This window comes from Panthera pardus, unplaced genomic scaffold, assembly GCF_024362965.1.
Source record: "Panthera pardus isolate Hobbes unplaced genomic scaffold, ASM2436296v1 HiC_scaffold_3, whole genome shotgun sequence".
Lineage (NCBI taxonomy): Eukaryota > Metazoa > Chordata > Mammalia > Carnivora > Felidae > Panthera > Panthera pardus.
In genome coordinates, this window is record NW_026526876.1 from 35,800,376 (window position 1) to 35,820,170 (window position 19,795).

General features: G+C 51.4%; 1 protein-coding gene across 3 annotated transcripts in view; it reads left to right on the forward strand.

Moving 5' to 3' along the window:
• Nucleotides 1–19,795, forward strand: part of PLXDC1 (plexin domain containing 1) — a 63,533-nt gene that overhangs the window by 10,670 nt on the left and 33,068 nt on the right. For all 3 annotated transcript variants that reach the window (XM_053892405.1, XM_053892404.1, XM_053892403.1), the window contains exons 3-4: nt 19,091–19,234; nt 19,529–19,598. In XM_053892405.1, coding sequence (XP_053748380.1) covers nt 19,091–19,234; nt 19,529–19,598 — 214 coding nt within the window. The remainder of the gene's footprint in view (nt 1–19,090; nt 19,235–19,528; nt 19,599–19,795) is intronic.

Here is a 19,795-nt window from a genome sequence, read left to right on the forward strand (position 1 = left end):
TCACTGTTGAGAGGTTTGATGTCCTTCTTACTCTTGTCCTTTGTTTATATGTGCTCCCTCCCTGCTCTGGAAGCTCTTGAGGTGTAACCCCCACATTCTGAAAGTGCAGTGATGTGCTCTGACTCTGGGACTTACACCCACCAGTTCTGGCAAGTCCTCCTGTTTTATTTCTTTGACAATCTTCTCTCTGCCTAGTTCCTTCTTTCTGTAGGTCTCCTTGATTCAACGTTCATCTCGGGGATTGATCACTGAACTTCTCTTTTCTGTTGTTTATTTGCAGGGTTTGCTTGTTGGTTTTGGTCCATTTTCTGGGAGGCTTTTCTCAACTTTATTTTCTGAATGTTACTGATTCTTTTTTCTATGATCATTTTTAATTTCTAAGAGCTCTTTATTATTTTCCGATTATTTCTTTCCTTAGGAAAAAAAAAGGCATTCTGTTCTTGTGTCATGGATGTAAGATCTTTTCTGTCTTAGGATAATTTAAAATTTTAAATATTTTTTTTTCCTGCTCTGTCCTTCCTTCCTTCCTTCCTTCCTTCCTCCCTCCCTCCCTTCTTTCTTTCCTTCCTTCCTTCTTTCCTTCCCCTTTCCTTCCCTCCTTCCTCCTTTCCTTCTTCCTTCCTTCCTTCCTTCCTTCCTTCCTTCCTTCCTTCCTTCCCTCCTTTCCTTTCCTCCTTCCTTCCCCCTTCCTTCCCTCCTTCCTCCTTTCTTTCCCTTCTTCCTTCCTTTCCTTCCTTCCTTCCTTCCTTCCTTCCTTCCTTCCTTCCTTCCTCCTCCTTTCCTTCCTTCCTCCCCCTTTCCTTCCCTCCTTCCTCCCTTCCTTCCTTCCTTCCTTCCTTCCTTCCTTCCTTCCTTCCTCCCCTTCCTTCCTTCCTTCCTTCCTTCCTTCCTCCTCCTTTCCTTCCTTCCTCCCCCTTTCCTTCCCTCCTTCCTCCCTTCCTCCCTCCCTCCCTTCCTTCCTTCCTTCCTCCCTCCCTTCCTCCCTTCTTTCTTTCCTTCCCCTTTCCTTCCCTCCTTCTTCCTTTCCTTCCTCCTTCCTTCCTTCCTTCCCTCCTCCTTTCCTTTCCTCCTTCCTTCCCCCTTCCTTCCCTCCTTCTTCCTTTCTTTCCCTTCCTTCTTCCTTCCTTCCTTCCTTCCTTCCTTCCTTCCTTCCTTCCTTCCTCCTTTCCTTTCCTCCTTCCTTTCTTCCCCCTTCCTTCCCTCCTTCCTCCTTTCTTTCCCTTCTTTCCTTCTTTCTTTCCTTCCTTCCTTCCTTCCTTCCTTCCTTCCTTCCTTCCTTCCCTCCCTCCTCCTTTCCTTTCCTCCTTCCTTTCTTCCCCCTTCCTTCCCTCCTTCCTCCTTTCTTTCCCTTCCTTCCTTCCCTCCTTCCTCCTTTCTTTTCCTTCCTCCCTTCCTTCCTTCCTTCCTTCCTTCCTTCCTTCCTTCCCCCTTTCCTTTCCTCCTTCCTTCCTTCCCCCTTCCTTTCCTCCTTCTTCCTTCCTTCCTTCCTTCCTTCCTTCCTTCCTCCCTCCCTCCCTCCCTCCCTCCCTCCCTCCCTCCCTCCCTTCCTTCCTTCCCTCTTGTCTTTTGACTTTGTTTTTCTGTCTTGCTTTCTAGTGGGGGAGTTGAATGCAGGGACAGTTTACCCAGGAGTGGGCAGGGTGAAGAAAACAGCAGGGGATGATAAAGTGTCTTAGAAACAGCAGCAGGAGCCGTTAAGACGTCTACACTTGTGCTGGCAGGGAGGGTGGTTACCCAAACCAGCAAGAGCTGTGACTGTCTCTGCAAGAGGGTCTGCTTCCAAGAGCTGTGGCAGTGGGGACTGAAGAGGGACCAGAGCCAACTTGCAGCCTGGTAGGAAGGGAGCAGAGTCATAAATGCTCTAAACTCTCCCTCCTTCTGCATTATTGTTTCTGTGACTTAGTTTTCCTTTTACTTCAGGCTCCCGTAAAGCTTGGCACTATTACTGATCCTGTCTTTATTTATAATTTTGATATTTTTTTCACCATGGATTAAAAAAAATTTTTTTTAATGTTTATATTTGAGAGACAGAGAGACAGTGTGTAGTGAGGGGAGGGGCAGAGTGAGAGAGACGGAGACAGAATCAGAAGCAGGCTTCAGGCACTGAGTTGTCAGCACAGAGCCGAACATGGGGCTCAAACTCACGAACCGCAAGATTATGGCCTGAGCTGAAGTCGGACGCTCAACCGACTGAGCCATGCAGTTGCCCCGATCGTGGATTTTTTGGAACTCATTTCTGTTTTAAAATACTGCTTGAAAATATCCTCTACACTGGAGCTCCTGGGTGGCTCCGTCGGTTAATCATCCGACTCTCGATTTCGGCTCAGGTCGTGATCTCATGGTTTGTGGGATCAAGCCCTGCATCAGGCTCTGCACTGATGGCACAGAGCCTGCTTGGGATGCTGTCTCTCCCTCTCTCTCTGCAGCCTAACCTGCTCACATACCTGCATGTGCTCTCTCTCTCTCTCTCAAAATAAATAAATAAACTTAAAAATATGTATATTTAAAATTTCCTCTCTCTTGATGACTGGGTTTGTTAGTGCCAACTTAAGCATTATACCTGAGGTTAGGGCCTCACCGCCTCACCTAATCTTTGAGGTGGAACCTGGTAGAACCTCAGAGAACGAAGCCCCAACTCACTTCCCATTGTGCCTTGTCTTCTCCATCCTCTAGAACCAAGGAGCCATGGTGGGGTGATGGGGTGGAAGGCCAAGGCAGGAGAGGTGTAAGGGGTCCTGGACACCCTTCCCCACTCCCCCCTGCCCCAGCTTTGTTGGGCCATTAGTGAAAGGACTGATACTTGCTCTTGGCCAGACACCATGGTCAAAGGGCCATGTCCCAGTCCATGCAGAGAGGCCCTTGCAGAAGAGAGCCACAAAGAGGCAGACTTCTGGAAGCAATCGTCTGTGGGGATTCAGAAAGGGCAGTGGGGATCATTAAGAGCCGGTATGGATTCAATAACCCCAGAACTTAAAAAACAACACAAATTCTCGGGCTCCACCCCGGACTGGTTCAGAAACGTTGGAGATGGAGACTGGGAATTTGTTCCTTTAAAAGTTCCCATGTGATCCTGATGGTCATCTAGATGTGGGGACTTCTGATCTGTAATATTTCAAGCCAGTTTTGAAAGCAGTTACTAGAACGACCACCAGAACCTGAAGCTTTCCCAGGTACCACGTGGCTATACTTGACTACATGACTTCGCCCATCCCGGGAGCGTTGTGGCCCCCTCGACAGCCACACGTCTAGCGTCCTTGGGAAGGAGCAAGGTGCCCCCGGCAGGAAACCCCTTTGACTGCCCCGGGGGGCTGTGCCCAGCTCTGCCGGCAGGACGGGAGGATCAGACTTCTACCTTAGCTGCAAGTAAGTTCAGAAGTCAGACTGGGATCCGGAAGCCTGCCTTGGCAGGCTGAGTGATTGTCGGCTTCACGCCAGATGAAACTACCAGGATAAATATAAATCCTGGCACTTTCGTTTAAACTAAGGTGGGAGAGATGTGGCTTAGCGCTACTTCATGAGGAAAAGTTGTGGGGCTCCTCACTGCTTGTGGGCTGGGGATGAGTCAGGAGTGTGAAGTGGCTGCCAAGGGTGGAGGTGGGAAAGCTGGCTGTGTTCACGGAAACCCACAGAAATCCGGGCACCAGTGCTGGGGCTCTGGAGGTCCTATGGAGGTATTTCCTGACCTGACCATAAAGCTGGAGGGCTTGTGCCCCCTATGAGATGGCTATCTAGAAACCAGGGGACTCCAGAATGGTTGAAGAAGCCCGTGGGCATTTAGCCTGGTCTAGAGAAGGCTCTGACTCTGGCTGTGTTCTAACAGCTGCAGGGCTGTGACTGCTGCAGAGGGAATAGACTATTTTTCTCCATAGAACTTGTCACTTCCTGCACCGAATTATCTATTTATTTGTTTATGTTGCCTGTCCTCTGCCTGGAATGGAAGCACCACGAGACCCGAGACTTTGAGGACCGGGCTGTCAGTGCCTGGCACACAGTAGGAGCTCCTCCTTTGGAGGAACAGAGGAAGTAGGGATTTCTCCATCCCCAGAGACCTCGGAAGACGGGACTGTAGAAGAGAAGAGGTTGCGTTGGGGTCTGTCCTGGGACTCAGTGCCTCCAAGGACTCCAACTCTACTGGTTCTTGGATTCCCACACACGTGAGAGAACGGCAGTGCTTACACACACCAGAACATGTGTGCATACAGCCGCCACCCAACTGGGCTTCAGGACGGCCTCCACTCCATTCCCAACTCTGCCCGGAACCCACTAGGCCTTGCGCCGGGCGGTGTTTGATGGGGGACACTGAGGACCACCCCTTTCAGCACAGCCAGGCCTCAAGGCCCCCCTCCCATCCCTGTCCAGGCTCTGTGCCCACCCTGCCCTGGACAGTGGGGCAGCCTCAGCCACTCAGGGGCCCAGGAGAGGGCCCCAGAGACACCCGCTTCTCCCGAGTGTCTGCTCAGTGGCCCTGAGAGCTGGGGTCTGCTTGGCTGGAGGAGACCCGATCTAGACAATGGCTTGGTGGCAAAGGGCTGGGCGAGAGGGGAGTGGTAGGAAGAAGATATTTCAGCTAATTTGGTTTGGTCTGTTTTAAAAGGGTTTCTTGAGCCTCAACAGGAAAGCATTTTGCTACTTCTCTATATCACAGCCTGCTTCATGCCTCTGCTCTGGGGCCATATCAAGGGGCCAAGGGCCTGGCAGGTGGGCTTTCATTCCCTTTGCTGCCCCACACACCCACCCCAGAGGCCTCTCATCTTCCTTCGTTGTTCCTCAGTACACCCTCCTGGCCGTGGGCTTCCCTTCTTGCTCGGGCCTTCTGCCCAGCCCCCATCCCAGACCTTCCCTGCCCGGTCTCTCTGACCGTCTTCCTGTCTTGCCCCCTCCGGCCCAACCCCTTCTCCCCAGATCCCTGCCCAGACCTCTAACCAGCCCTCCTACCCAGCCCCTCTGCCCAGCCTCCCTGATGGGCGTCCTCTGCTCAATCCCTTCTGCCCAGCATCCCCGGCCTGGCCACCTCACACAGTGCTCCTTCCAACTCAGACCGTCTCTCTTTGAGACCTTGAGGCCTCCAGCCAGCCCTCCCAGGGCGAGCTGGCAGCCCCAAGGGCCCTGACCAGAGCCCTCTCCTTAGATGTTCTTCTCACGCCCACACTACCACCACGTCCCAGTGGAAATAGGACTCTTTTCTGGACCAGGTTTCCACAGATTTTCCACCAAAGACCAATTCTGAGGCCCTGGAACCCTGGGAACTGTTTTTGGAGGGGGTAGGGTGGGGGTTGGGGGAGCCATAGTGCTAAGTCAGAGACCCTGGCTTGTGGCACAGTTTATTCTGAGAGGCTGGAAAGGGGAGGCCTTGGACAAAATTCCTTTTCCAGCCTGGGGATTTCCAGTCATAGTGCAAGGTTTTCTTGGTTCTGTGTTTCAGATCTCGGCCAGAGTTTGGGAGGAACCAAGCTTGAGAACATTCAGATTTGGAGGTTCCCCTGTAATTGAATAGTTCTCTCCGTGATAGGAAGAGCTCCGTCCCCTCGCTCCAGGCTTCCCTATGGCTCGGCTTCCCTAAGTTCCTCTCCTCTCTGCCCCAAGTGAAACTTCCCTGCTCTTTCCCCACCATGGTGGGCCTAAGAATGCTGAGAGGCCCTGCAGCCAGGCAGGCACCATGTAGTCTGAGACAGTGGACAGCAAGAGGGACAAACGAGTGCAATACATGCCTGGTTTTTACAACCTCTCAAAAGACAGAGTTTCCAAAAGGAGACTTCTAGAAGGCCTCCTCCCCAGATTGAAGGGCCTGGAGGAGACGGCACAGACAGACTCATAGCACAGACGCCTGAAGAACAAGCAATGCTCACGGAAGGACCACACTGTGGTGGGCCAGGGGAGGGGATGAGGTGAGGAGGCCAGTACTGGGAGAATTCTGAGAGTAGCGTGTGAGGTGGGTGGAGGGAGGGGAAGGTCATGAAGAGAGAAGATAAGAGATTTTATAGGATAGGGGCGCCTGGGTGGCTCAGTCGGTTCAGTGTCCGATTTTGGCTCAGGTCATGATCTCGTGGTTTATGAATTCAAGCCCCGCGCTGGGCTCTGTGCTGACAGCTCAGAGCCTGGAGCCTGCTTCCGATTCTGTGTCTCCCTCTCTCTCTGCCCTTCCCCTGCTCATGTTCTATCTCTCAAAAATTAAAAAAAAAAACATTAAAAAAAAAGAGATTTTGTAGGAAGAAGGGGTGTTTGGGAGGGGGTGTGTGGAGCCCAGACGTCTCATCTCCAGCACTGTGGAAACGGTCCAGCAGTCCCGGCCCCCAGTCGTATACCAGCTGCCTGACCCTGGGCTGGATGCTTACCCCCTCAGTTAATGAACCCGGCATTGGGAGCCCCTGCAAACCCCTACTAGTTTCAAATTTCCCAAATGGGGTAGTAGATACTGATCTTATTAGGGTGAGATTTAAAGCAAAATTTAGAGCAAAATGCGAGGCACATGATGAGTTCTCTGATCCTGTCATCTCCCCACCCACCTGCTTCCGGGCTCAGTACGGGTGCCAAGGACCATCCTGGTTGCTCAGACCCAGGACGTCCATCTCCCACAAAGATTAGTCTTGTTGACCCTTTTCCTTTCCTTTAGGTAGATTTTTTGGTTGGTTGGTTGGTTGGTTGGTTGGTTGGTTGGTTGGTTTCTTTCTTTCCTTCTTGTTGAGGTGAGATTTACATAGCATAAAATTAACCACTTTTAAGTGAAATGCATTTAATACATCACAATGTTGTGCAATCATTATCTACTTCCTGAACATTTTCATCACCCCAAAAGGAGATACTGTGCCATTTAAACCCTGTGCCTTCATTCCCTCACAACCACCAACCTGTGTTCTGTTTCTATAGATTTACCTATTCTGGATGTTTCACATATAAATGAGATCATATGATGTATGACCTTTTGTGTCTGGTGTCCTTCACCTAGCATGATGTTTTCACGTCTACATCTATTTTATGGCTGAATAATATTCCATTGTCCAGATAGACCATAATTTGTTTATTCACTCATTTGTTGATAGACACTTGGGCTGTTTCTGCCTTTTGGCTGTTGTGAATAGTACTGCTGTGAACATGTGGCCATGTATTTCTTTGAGGACCTGTTTTCAACTATCTGGGCCATGTACCTAGGAGCGGAATTGCTGGTCAAATGGTAATTCTATGTTTAACGTTTTTTTTGAGGAATCTCCAAATTGGTTTCCATAGTAGCTGAGCCATTTTACATTCCCACCAGCAATGTGTGAGGGTTTCAAATTCTCCACACCCTTGCTAACACTTGTTATTTTCTTTCTTTCTTTCTTTCTTTCTTTCTTTCTTTCTTTCTTTCTTTCTTTCTTTTTTTTTAAATTATAATATCCTAGGGGGTGTAAAGAGGTGGTATCTCATCGTGGTTTTGCTTTGTGTTTCCTGAATGACTAATGATGTTAAGCATCTTTTCACGTGCTTGTTGTCCATTTGTATATCTTCTTTGGGAAAATGTCTCCTTTGCCACTTTGCTCATTTAAAAAATTATTCTTTTTTAAAAAAGTTTATTTATTTATTTTGAGAGAGAGAGCATTTGTGCGCAAGTGTGTGCACAGGCACAAGCGGGAGAAGGGCAGAGAGAGGGAGAGAGAATCCCAAGCAGGCTCCATGCTGTCAGCACATAGCCCGACTCAGGGCTTGAACTCATGAACCGTAAGATCATGACCTGAGCTGAAACCAAAAGCCAGCCCCCTAACCGACTGAGCCACCCAGGTGCCCCTGCTTTGCCCATTTTTTAATTGGGTTGTGTTTTTGTCTTGGGCAGATTTCTTAACCTCACTTCATTGTCAATTGGGGATGCTGTTGTCTAAATGTAATTGCAAAGGTGTTCTACAGGAATGTACATTCAGGGCCTGGCACAGGGGCAGGAATGATAAACATTAGCTGACTCTGAATTAGGCCCTGGTCTAGGTGACCAGTCATCTTGGTTTTCCCAGAATGGTCTTGGTTTTAGCAATGAACTTTCAACATCCTGGGAGATCCCAGTCACCAGGTGAACTAGGATGGCTGGTCAACCTACTGTGGTCCCAGGGACGGTACGTACTAGGTATCCTTGCCACATCATCGCTCTAAACCTCAGTTTTCTCATCTATTAAAAAAAATTTTTTTTAATGTTTATTTATTTTTGAGAGAGAGAGAAGCAGAACATGAGTGGGGAGGGACAGGGAGAGAGGGAGACACAGAATCCGAAGCAGGCTCCAGGCTCTGAGCTGTCAGCACAGCGCCCGACGTGGGGCTCGAACTCATGAGACGCTTAACCGACTGAACCACCCAGGCACCCCCTCAGTTTCCTCATCTATAAGATGGGACTGAGAATGGCTCATGGAATTGTTATAAAAATTGGGTGAGTTAATTTCTTTTCTTTTTCTAATTTTTTTAACGTTTATTTATTTTTGAGACAGAGAGAGACAGAGCATGAGCGGGGGAGGAGCAGAGAGAGAGGGAGACACAGAATCGGAAGCAGGCTCCAGGCTCTGGGCCATCAGCCCAGAGCCCGACGCGGGGTTCGAGCTCACGGACCGTGAGATCGTGACCTGAGCTGAAGTCGGACGCTTAACCGACTGAGCCACCCAGGCGCTCCGGGTGAGTTAATTTCTTGAGAAGGTTAACCAGAAAGGTAGGGGGGTGGAAAAGGTATTGCTTTCCCCCCAGATCTTACCTGGAACTACAAAACCAGTATGCTAGCAACGAAAGAGGATTTCCTGGCCTTGAAACTTCAGGTGCTATGCCTCGTATCCTCACTACTCAAAGTATGGTGGGGGACCAGTGGTGTCGGCAGCACCTGGGAGCCTAGGGGTGCCAGGCTGGCTCAGTTGGTGGATCATGCAACTCTTGGTTTTGGGGTTATGAGTTCGAGCCCCACATTGGGTGTAGATTCCTTAAAAAAATTTAAAGAAGGAAAGAAAGAAAGAAAGAAAGAAAGAAAGAAAGAAAGAAAGAAAGAAAGAGAAAGAAACGCAGGAACTTAGACCCTATGGAATCAGAATTTGATTCTCGGGTGATTTGTATGCACATCAAGGTTTGAGAAGCACTGCTTTGTGCCAAACGCTTTCAAGCAGGGGAAACAATCCTGGATGTGGAAAGTACATCAATAAATTCGTCACAGGAGGGGCACCTGGGTGATTCAGTCGTTTAAGTGTCCAGACTTCAGTTCAGGTCATGACCTCGCAGTCTGTGAGTTGGAGCCCCACGTCAGGCTCTGCACTAACCGTGAGGAGCCTGCTTGGGATTTTTTCTCTCCATCTCTCTCTGCCCCTCCTTGTGCGCTCTCTCTCTCTCTCTCTCTCTCTCTCAAAATAAATAAATAAACATTAAAAAAAGAAATTAATCACAGGAATATTTATGAGAGCGTAAGAATTTGAAGCTACCAAAATGCCCAACAATAGAGAAATAGTTAGGAAAATTGTGGGTTTTCTTCTGAGTAGATGGCCAGGGAGCTGTTATAAATGATAGTTAAAAGATCACGTTCAACATCAAAAACTGCTGTAGGTATTCATGAAACCTGGCGGAAGCAGGCCACACAAATGGATGATCAGCAGGATTATAACCGTGTGAAATTATATACACATAGAAAAGACGAGAAGGAGATATGCCAGCATGGGACAGATGAGGGATGGGGGAGTCTGTTTTTGCTTTTGTTTTTCCTTGTCCTAATTCTGTGTGGTTGTATGATATATATTTATGCCGTCAAAATCTTGGGTTGGCTGATACTCCTCCCACAGCCCACATGTTGAGTCAGAGCCAGGATAAGATGATTCTTCCATTTCCAAGAAGCGTTAGGGGCATTAAGAAATGCTTGGTCTAGAAAGCTGGTCCGTACCCTCTTTCTGAGTCTGGTCCAACCCCCCACTTCCAGGGCCTCCCTAGGTCAGCCTCATCCATCCTGACACCTCTTTACACTAGGCCCTCAGTACTGATGCCAGTGCCCTTTTGTCCGGCCTGGGTCCCTCCCTTTCCAGGGCTTTCTGCGCTTCTGTGGTGACAAGTGTTCTGTGCGGGTTTATTTCAACCTGAGGCTCGAATACCTCCAGAGGGCAAATAGAGGTTATTATGTGGATACATGAGGCAAGGGAAAATAAGAATAACAGGTGATGTTATAGGAGCCCTTCCTGAGTGCAGACCTCATTCTTGGCCTTACGTTTAATTCACCCACATACCGCCCAGGAGGCAAATGTTTCTAATACTATCTTGGAACAGAGAGGTTGAAGAGCTTGCCCAACGTTGCAGAGCTCATGAGTGACAGAGCCAGGATAAGAACCCAGGTCTTTCTGCCTTTGGAGTCCAAGGATTTAACCACTATCTCATTGTGGAAAATGAGTGGCATATTGGTCCAGACAGGGGTGCTTCTAGACAAGTGATTTTCAGCTTTATTTGCAAAAGAATCCCTGATAAGCTTGTTCAAATTAGGATTTTGACCCAGCAGGTTTGGGGTTGGGGCCTAGGATTCTGCATTTCCAATGTGCTCCCAGGTAATGCAAATGCTGCTGGTCCGTGGGGCATATTTTGAGTAGCAGGGGATCTAGAAAAATATTCTAGGGTCTCATAAGGCTTCATGGAATGGGGGGTGGCAGTGAACGGGATGACTCCCTCCCCCAGTAATCCCACCAGCACCTCCTGGGTTGGACCCAGCTGCCTGGAGCACCGTCCTGACAAGCCTGGCTGGCCAGGCCTCTCCAGCAGGCCCCGCAGGTGCCCTTGGTTGCCTGCCCCAGCATTTTCACCTGCCAGTTGGCTGGCAGTTGATGGGCCGATGGGTGACAGCTTAGCCGGAGTTCCTGTCCAGAAACGTCTTGAGCTCAGCCAAGGTAAATGCTGTCCCCGCTGTCAGAAATGAAGTGCCTGGCGGGGCTCCAGGCATGAATAATTGAGGCAGAAGAGACATTGTCACAGCGGACGTTTAGGATGGAGCTGGGGTTGGTTTTGAGGAGGCAGCCTCCACCATGAAAACCTGTCTTGGAAACGTCCCACAAAATCATCGTAATAGCTCCTACTTAGCAAGCACCTACTGTGGACCAGCACTGGGCTAAGAGCTTCACATTGATATGTTGTGTCTAATCCTTTCAAGAAGTCTGTGAGCGACGTTACGGACGAGGGACTGAAGCTCAGAGAGGAGAGTAATGTTCGCACCAGCTACTATGTAGTAGAGCCAGCTTTTGAACTTGGGTCGTTTGACTCCACAGACCCTGCACTTGATCCTAGAGCAGTGGTTTTCTTTTCTTTTCTTTTCTTTTCTTTCTTTCTTTTTTTTTTTTTTTTTTTTTTTTTTGGAGCAGTGGTTTTCAAAGTGCACCCCGTGGAACCCTAAGGGTTCGCAGAGGTGCTTCCTGCACGGACTGCCATGGAATGGAGGGTGGTGGAGAAGGAAGTCTCACAGGCAGGCCGGGCTCCAGGCCTTTTTCCTTCCCCCAGAACAGCCATACTTTGATGTGATGCATGTATTAAGTTTCCATGGAAGATTAATTGGAAGAAAGGATTTCATGACCAAGAATGTTTGAAATCTACATCATGCCGCCTCCCAGAACGAATGTGGATTGCGGAGCGGGGGCTTTTCAAGGAAACAGTTCTCTTTGGTGGACTTGCCAAGTCATCTGGCTCAGGCTATGCCCCCGACCCTCTGTGAGGTCAGGCCACCACTGTCATGGCTTCTAGCCTGCAGTCCACAGTGTCTGGAGGGCCGCCCTCAGGGGTAGTGGGACTTCCCCACAGACCGCCAAGTCAGTGGCAGGCCTGAAACCGGGGTGAACTCCTGGGGCAAGTTCACTGCCAGGCACGTCTCTAAATCCTTTTTGAGAGACGTGTGTATATGGATTACAGTGAAGAAGCCTGCAGTCTGACCTGCCTGAGGAGGCTGCTTAGGACCTTGCTTTGTATTAATTAGGATACACATTCAGCTATTTTAATAAATGCTCAACTGATGATGGACTTGGGCACGAGCGTTTATTCTTCTCCCACATGTAATAGTGTGAGCATAAGTAAGCAGGCTTGACATAGCATCTCCATGGTGTTGGGGACCCAGCTTCCCTCTATCTTGCTGTTCTCCCCTCTGCAACTTACGTCTTCTATGTTGTGGTCCAAGATGGCTCCCCTTTCCTACTGAGGACAATCATCCTCCTGGCCTTCCATCGGCCAGACATTGTCATGTAGCCACACTTAACTGTAAGGAGGGCTAGGAAACGTAGTCTTAGGTGGGTGGCCATTTGCCTAATGAAAAACTGGAAGGGGGGCACCTGGGCGGCTCAGTCCGTTACACGTCCAACTCTTGATTTTGGCTCAGGTCATGATCTCATGATTCGTGAGATTGAGCCCCACATGGGGCTCTGCACTGAGCATGAGGAGCCTGCTTGGGATTCTCTCTCTCTCTCTCTCTCTCTGCCCCATCCCCTGCTCAGATGCTCTCTCTCTCTCTCTCTCTCTCTCTCAAAACAAATAAAATGCAAACATTAAAAAACCTGGAAGGTTCTGCTTCTAAAGGGAAGAAGGAGAGAATGGTTGTTGGGAAACATTTATCCAACTCTGTCACGGGTGAACTTCCTACATCAAAACTGCTGGTGCTGGCGGCAGCATGAACAGAGGCCTGCAGGAGAAAATGGGAAATGCCCCTAAGGTTGGGAATCCCACACTGGCTCTTTTCCCCACTGTAGTCAGTCAAGAAGCCATCAGTGACTGGCTTTATAGAAGAAAAACATGGCGGCCTGTGTGTCGTCAGGGAAAATTCTCCCAGAAACTGAGTTTCTCACTTCTCTCTTCCCATTCATATTCTCACTGTCTGTGCCGGTGAAGGACGTCTGGGGTCTCTCTGGATGACCCTCTGATCACCCCATGAACAAGACTCTTCTAGTTAGTGCCCTTTTGGTTCCGAGGAGCTATTTGAACTGTGTCAGGAGAAAGGTTTATAGTGAGGGGTAGAGGCGCATCTGGGTGGCTCAGGTGGGTTGAGCGTCAGACTCTTGATCTCGGCTCAGGTCGTGAAATCAGGTCTTGGGATCAAGCCCCATTGTCAGCTCTGTGCTGGGTGTGGAACTGCTTGGGATTCTCTCCCTCCCTCTCCCTCTGCCTCTCCCCTGCTTGCCCTCTGGCACGCGCTCGCTCTCTCTCAAAAAGTTATATATATTTACCGAGGCTAGAGACCTACCGTGAGATCCAAAGAATGGAGATAACGGACAGCCTGACCCTCAGAAACCCGGAAGTCAGTCAGAAACCAGGGCTGCTTTCTCTGTGTCTTCAGGCCCACCTCAGTGCTGGCCTCTCTCTCTTTTCTTTTTTAATGTTTTTCTTTATTTTTTGTTTTTGAGAGAGAGGCACAGAGTGCAAGCAGGGAAGGAGCAGAGAGAGACAGGCTCCAGGCTCCGAGCTGTCAGCCAGAGCCCGACGCGGGGCTCGAACCCACGAACCGTGAGATCAGGACCTGAGCCGAAGTCGATGCCCAACCGACTGAGCCACCCAGGAGCCCCAATTCTTGTCTCTTTTTTTACTCACCCAGCATCTATTTATTGAAGCCAGATGCACATGAGGTCCTTCCTTCTCCTTTCTGTGGACAAGCAGTCACGCTTAGGACACAGTCACCCACGTTCTGCGCTTGCTGCCCCTGACGGACTCGCCCCTACTCTGCTGTGTCTCAGCTGGTGGAGCCGAGGGCACCTCTCCTTGCTCTGAGAGCGACTCCCTAGCTACTTTCACTTCCTCAAAGAAGAGCTTGAGGAGTCAGGGGACTTCCTCCTGTGTGCAGGACGTCCCGGCTATGGGATGCTTTCCACAGACTTGGAAAGTCTTCCCAGAGGAAGCAGCTGTTTCCTTCACACGTGGCTTTTGTATCACCTGCCACTGGTGCTGAGGGAGGATGCTGTCCTTGTCACCAGACCACGCATCCTCAGCACAGCCTCCGGCCCCGTCGGCTGCGGGATCCTTTGTGACTGAACGCATTCAGCAGACAGATCCCAACGCCTGCCAGGTGCCAGGTGCCAAACCTGCACTAGGTAGGCTGGGGGTGAGGAGATAAGCATGACGTGGTCCCCTAAGCTCTGTGTCCCGTAAAGGACCCACGCTGGTCCTTCTGATGTGAGAAGTTTTAACCAATGACTGAAAAGTGGCCCACCGGCACCTTCCAGTGGGGCAGTAACTTAAAGACCCGAGAAACAACAGACAGAGGAAAAGCCATTGTCATGGCGCGTGACTGCCCCCGGTTTCAGATGGGGCCAGTGAGACGCGTCCCTAGTCACCCCACCCTCTGCCGTCTTAGCTGAGGCAGCAGAGACGTGTTAGCATCTGTTTGGGCTTTCCAACCGCAGAGCGTGGCTTCTGCCCAGGCCCCTCATGTCTGATGCGTGGAGGATTTGGCAAAAGCTCTCACTGGTGAGTCCCAGGAAGGAGGTCATGGAAACCAGACCCTTCTCCAAGCCTCCAAGCAGCGGTTTTTAAACACAGGTCTGCTCAGGTTCCTAGCTGAGCGCTGCATCTGGTTGACTCCCACCACACCGGCGGGTGTCTGGTCCCCGTCTGGTGCCGCCTCGCTTTGTTGGGTAACACGATCCCATTCTGGACACCAGAATGCGTGGTGGTAGAAACAAAACAGAGGATAAGCAGGTCTTCGACGGGCTGTGCTTTGTGACCGTTCACTCGTCAGCACGTCCTCCAATAAAGCCTATACTCTTGTGCTTAACCACCGTAGCTAAAGGCAGAGCTCACCCCGTGTGGGAATGGTCTCACAGGAAAGGTAGGTGTTGAGGATAAGAAGTCTAAAAACCAAGTAAATCATCACAAGTGTGCAGCATATTGGGAGGGAGAAATCAGGGTGGGGTGAGTAATGGGGGCATCAGGGAGGTGCTCCTGAGCTAGTGATTGCTGACTTGAGGCCTAAAGGAAAAGGAGGGACTCAGCTCTGAATGGAGTGGGAGAGAGGTTTTGAGGCCCAGGAGGTGCCAAGGCCCTGAGGCAGACAGCACTTGGTGATTTCAGGAAGTGAAGAAGCCGCAGCGGGGCTGAAGCACACAGGGTGTGAAGTACATGGGGGTGGTGGGTGGGAGCCAGACTACCATGTATCAGGAAGGGTTTGTGTTTTCGTGTCACAGAGGGCTGAACGAGCATCCCTCCAGAATATCATTGGAACCCAGGTTCCATCCAGCTCATCACTTCACCATCCTTACGTGGCTCTTGTCCCTCATCCTCACAAGATGGCTGTTGAAGCTCCCGTCATCTTATCTGCATTCCAGGCAGGAATAAGGAGAAGGGCAAAGGGAAGAGGGACAAGCAGCCAAAAGTGAGCTGCACGAGAATCTTCACTTATTAGCCAGCCTATAGCACGTGGTAACCCTTAACACATCCAGAGAATGAGGTGTTTTAGCTGGCTACATCGCTGCTTGCTACAGGCCCAATGTTCTGTTAGCAAAGAGGAGGAGGGAGTAGATATTGTATAGGCATGTTCCAGAGTCTGCCCCACAGGGCCTTGTAGGTCATGGTAAGGAGCGTGGTCTGCATCCTGATACAGCTGGGGAGCCATAGATTGTTCTAAGCAGGGCGATAACATGGAAGGGGGAGATGACTCAGGGTTGCCCTACTTGAGCCACAGCAACACATATCTTTCGGCCTACATATCAGTTTTCTAGAACTGCTCTAACGCATTACCACAGACGTTGTGGTTTAAAGCAACAGACATCTATTCTCTCCGGTTTGGGATGCTGGGAGTCTGAAATCATAGTGTCAGAGAGGCCATGCTCCCTCTGAAGACTCGAGGGGAGAATCCTGCCTTACCTATTCCTAGCCTGGTGGCTCCTGGCTCTCCTTTGTGTTGCTTGGCTCATCAGCTACATCACTCCAATCTCTGCCTCTGTCGTCACATGGCCTTCTTCCCCGTTTCCCTGTGTGTCTATATCCAAATCTCTCCTCTCTCTTTTACAAGGACACCCACCATTGGATTTAGAGCCCACCATAATCCAGGTCTGACCTCATCATTTTTTTTTAAAGTTTATTTATTTATTTTGAGAGAGAAAGAGAGCACGAGCAGGGGAGGGGCAGAGAGAGAGGAAGAGAGAGAATCCCAAGCAGCCTCTGCACTGTCAGCGTGGAGCCCGGTGTGGGGCTCGAACCCACGAACCATGACCTGAGCCAAAACCAAGAGTAGGACATTCAACCAGTTGAGCCACTCTGGCACCCCCAGTCTGATCTCATCTTAAATTGATTATGTTTGCAATGATTCTACTTCCAAATAAGGTCTTATTCATAGGTACTAGGGGTTGGGACTTGAATATACCTTTTTTGTAGGACACAATCCTGGAGGGCGTGCAAAGGGACTAATGTGCCATCTAGACGCTGCTTTGCTCTCTTGGGCTACTCGTTTCCCCCTCACCCGTGAAGACAGCCCAGAAATTAGGGAGGTGGGGTTTACTTCCAAAATTTTGACCCAGTGCCAGGTACGAGGGCAAAAGGAGGGGTCTGGGCTCCTGGCACGGGGCTGTCCTCACCTTGGCAAATACGTCTTCAGCTCTGAGGATGGTGAGGGGTCTTCAGTCGCGGGTGCAGGGGCAGCCTCACCGATCCCTGCGTGTCAGTGGCTCATAGCTTGGGGTGGGGGGAGGCATGGAGGGAGCAGACATTTAAATAATGGGCTGAATGGTATCCTAAACGTGAGTGCCTTTCTTCCAGCAGGCAAAATTTTAGGTTCACTGATGCCCTTTAATAAACCACTTCTTTGTCTGGAGTAAGTGGGGGGAAATGCAGGCTGGAGCCATGGCTGTGGCAGGTGGTCATAGCTGACCCTAAACTGGCTTCAGAGTTGGGGTCCTTCAGACTGTCCAGTGTAGTGCTATTCAGGTCCCCTTCCCTTTTTGCTTTGAGGTGGAGTAAAAACTACTCACACGTGAGTCCCAGGAAACGGGCTGGGGGCCATCACACTCGTCTTCTGGGCACATCTCTTTGCATAAGTTGGGTGTGCATAGAGCTTTGTTTCTCGGCGGGTGATTTTTTTTTTTCTGTTTTCATTTTTTGGGGGTCAAGATGGGAATCCTCCTCAGAGGTGGAGGAGAGCTGAAGGTGCAGGGGGCAAAGACATATGGCATCTGATCCCCTGGGGGAGTGGGTGTAAGAAGCAGACCCTGAAGGAACTGCTTTCCCAAGGGGAGGCTGTGAGTTCTGGGCACCAGCACAGTGGCTTCGGTGCCCATGGGCGGAGCTGGGAAGCAGCGCTTCCTCCTCTGGGTCCCCAGGGGTGGATAACCGGCGGCAATGGGAGGTGGCATCATTGGCACGAGCACTGGCCCTTACCCCAGGGGTGGTGGCATCAGGGTGGGCCCCTCAGGTGGTCTTATGAGTAAAACCAGAAATCCAACAAAGGTGGGTCCATTGTGACCCAAATAGCACACATGAGTCACCTCTTGAGAACTCCCGTGGATGGCAGGGGCTATTTGCAAAGGATGGATGTCCTCACTGGGCAAGTAGCGGGGAGAAGATCGATGAGAAGGTGATGGTTTTAAGCTGAGCATTGACAAAGTGGGGATCTGCTAGGGGAGAAGGCATGGAAGGTCGTTCAGGCAGGAGGATCAGCATGTGCAAAGGCATGAGTGACCACTGGTGGCCTGAGACTGTCAGGGGAGGTCTGAGCTGGTGAGTGGGTGCACAAGGCTGCACGGGGCATGAGAGAAGGCAAGAGCAGTGATGCTAGAGACAGTGGAGCTGGCTCCTGATGAGACCTCGCATGTCAGGGTAGGGTTTGGGTTTTGTCTGGAGGACGGTGGGAGCCCCAGATGGCTTGTGAGCAGAGCGATGTGGCCTCGCACGTGTTTTATGTGTGTTTGACAGCCGCGCTGAGGGTGGGTGGAGGGGTGGGCAGTCTGGAGGCCGGAGGGAAGGAACCAGGCAGTGGCGGTGGAGATCGCCCCCTCCCCGCCACACCATGTTTCTTCTGCTCATCTTCCCCCCACCCTGCCCTGACCCCAGGTCCCCAGAGCATGTCACTTGTCAGAAGAGCAGAGTCTGCTCTTGGCGGGGTGGAAAGAACAGGCATCCCTCGTCGCTGCTCATGCTGGTCCCGGGGCAAGAGCTGGCTGGGCAGCTGGCGGCTTGGCAGGGACAACATGGTCTGCTCTGACGTGTCTGCAGCCACTGCCGCTGGACAGCCTGATTAATGACCCACCGCGTCCAGGTCTCCTCACGGGTCAGCAGCCCCGTCTCGGCAGCGGCAGCCAAGCGAACCAGCCTGTTCTGCCTCCTTCCCCCCATGGCTGGCGCTCCCCAGATGGGCCGAAATGCTGTGACATCGCCTCCTCCCCTGGCCCTGCCGCCCTTTCTGCTAACTATTTTCCTGCCTCCTCTTAAAAGTCCTGGCCCTAAATGCCCTAAATTCTCCCGTGCAGAAGAGGCTTTACAGAATGAACTCCCAGCCTGCCGCGTTCTGGCTTGTTTTCTATCCTCCCCGCATCGGGCGCGTAGCAGAAGTTAAAAATATGTCTCGAAGGAACCATTGCTGCTTCTCTACCCTCTCTGCGGGAAGGTCTGTGTCTGTGTGTTCCATTCGCATAAGTCCCACCTCCTCCATCAGACTAGCGATTTCCCAAGATCAAGGGTCTGCCTCCATCTTTGGGCTGGTGGCTTCTAAGATCCATTTTTTTTTTCTTTTTCCTTAAGCAGGGTAACCGCAGGGCAAGGACTGGGTCTCCCCTTCAGTCCGGGGGCTCCCCAAAGACAAGAGCTCTGTTTGGGGCTGCCTTGTCCATCTCTCCCTCATGTCCCAAGCTGAGCTCTGCCTTGGGCGTGCTCTGTGGGTACTCAGGGGCCGCAGGGAAAGCCTCCTGGCCTGTCTGGGAACGGCAGGGCTAAGCGTGGGTACAGTGGGTGTGGATTTGGCTGGGGCCAGAGCCGTTGGGGCATGGCGAGGGGCTTGGTACTGAGCTGTCGTCTGGGGCCAAGGGGAGCCCAGGACATCCAGGCCTACAAGAGCCTTCAAGGCCACAGGCCCAGTGTCGGGGAGGGCTGTGACTTCGCATGTGTGTGGGGGAGGAGCAGAGGATGGCTCCTGGCCACCTGCTCCTCATACCTCCTGTGGGCTCTGTCTTGGTGGCGGCAGGAAGACAACCACAGCTACTATGTGTCCCGTCTGTACGGCCCGAGCGAGCCCCGCAGCCGGGAGCTGTGGGTAGACGTGGCCAAGGCCAACCAGAGCCAAGTGAAGGTCCACAGAATCCTCTCCAACACTCACCGGCAGGCTTCGGTGAGTATGCCAGACCCTGGCAGCGCTGCCCTGGGCTGGGAGGCTGGGGGCCAACCCTCCATGCCCGCTCAGTGGGCATGGTTGTGACCTGAGGTCTGTGATCTGGGAGATGCTTTCCGGGGAACCCTGGGAGGGGGGGGCGGTGGCCAGAGTTAAGGTGGCCACCTGTGGTCCTGGGGGCTTGCCCTGGACATGCCTGCCCCCTACGTTGTCCAGACAAGCATGGGGCAGTGTGGGCGCCCAGCCTCCTGGCCTACAGCATGGCCCATGCTGACTCTCTCCCGTGCCCTGCAGAGAGTGGTCTTGTCCTTTGATTTTCCTTTCTACGGGCATCCTCTGCGGCAGATCACCATAGCAACCGGAGGTAAGGCTGTGTTGGTGGGACTGGGGGAGATTTGGAGTCTCAGCCAGAACGTGAGGGACCTACCTGGGGAGGTTTATTGGAGACAGGGGTATATAGAGAGACTGGGGAGGGTACCGTGTTGGGCTCTCTCGGGACCTCACTCTCAGGAGGGAGAACAGTGTGTGTGTGTTGGACCACCTTCCTGATGTTGGCTGACT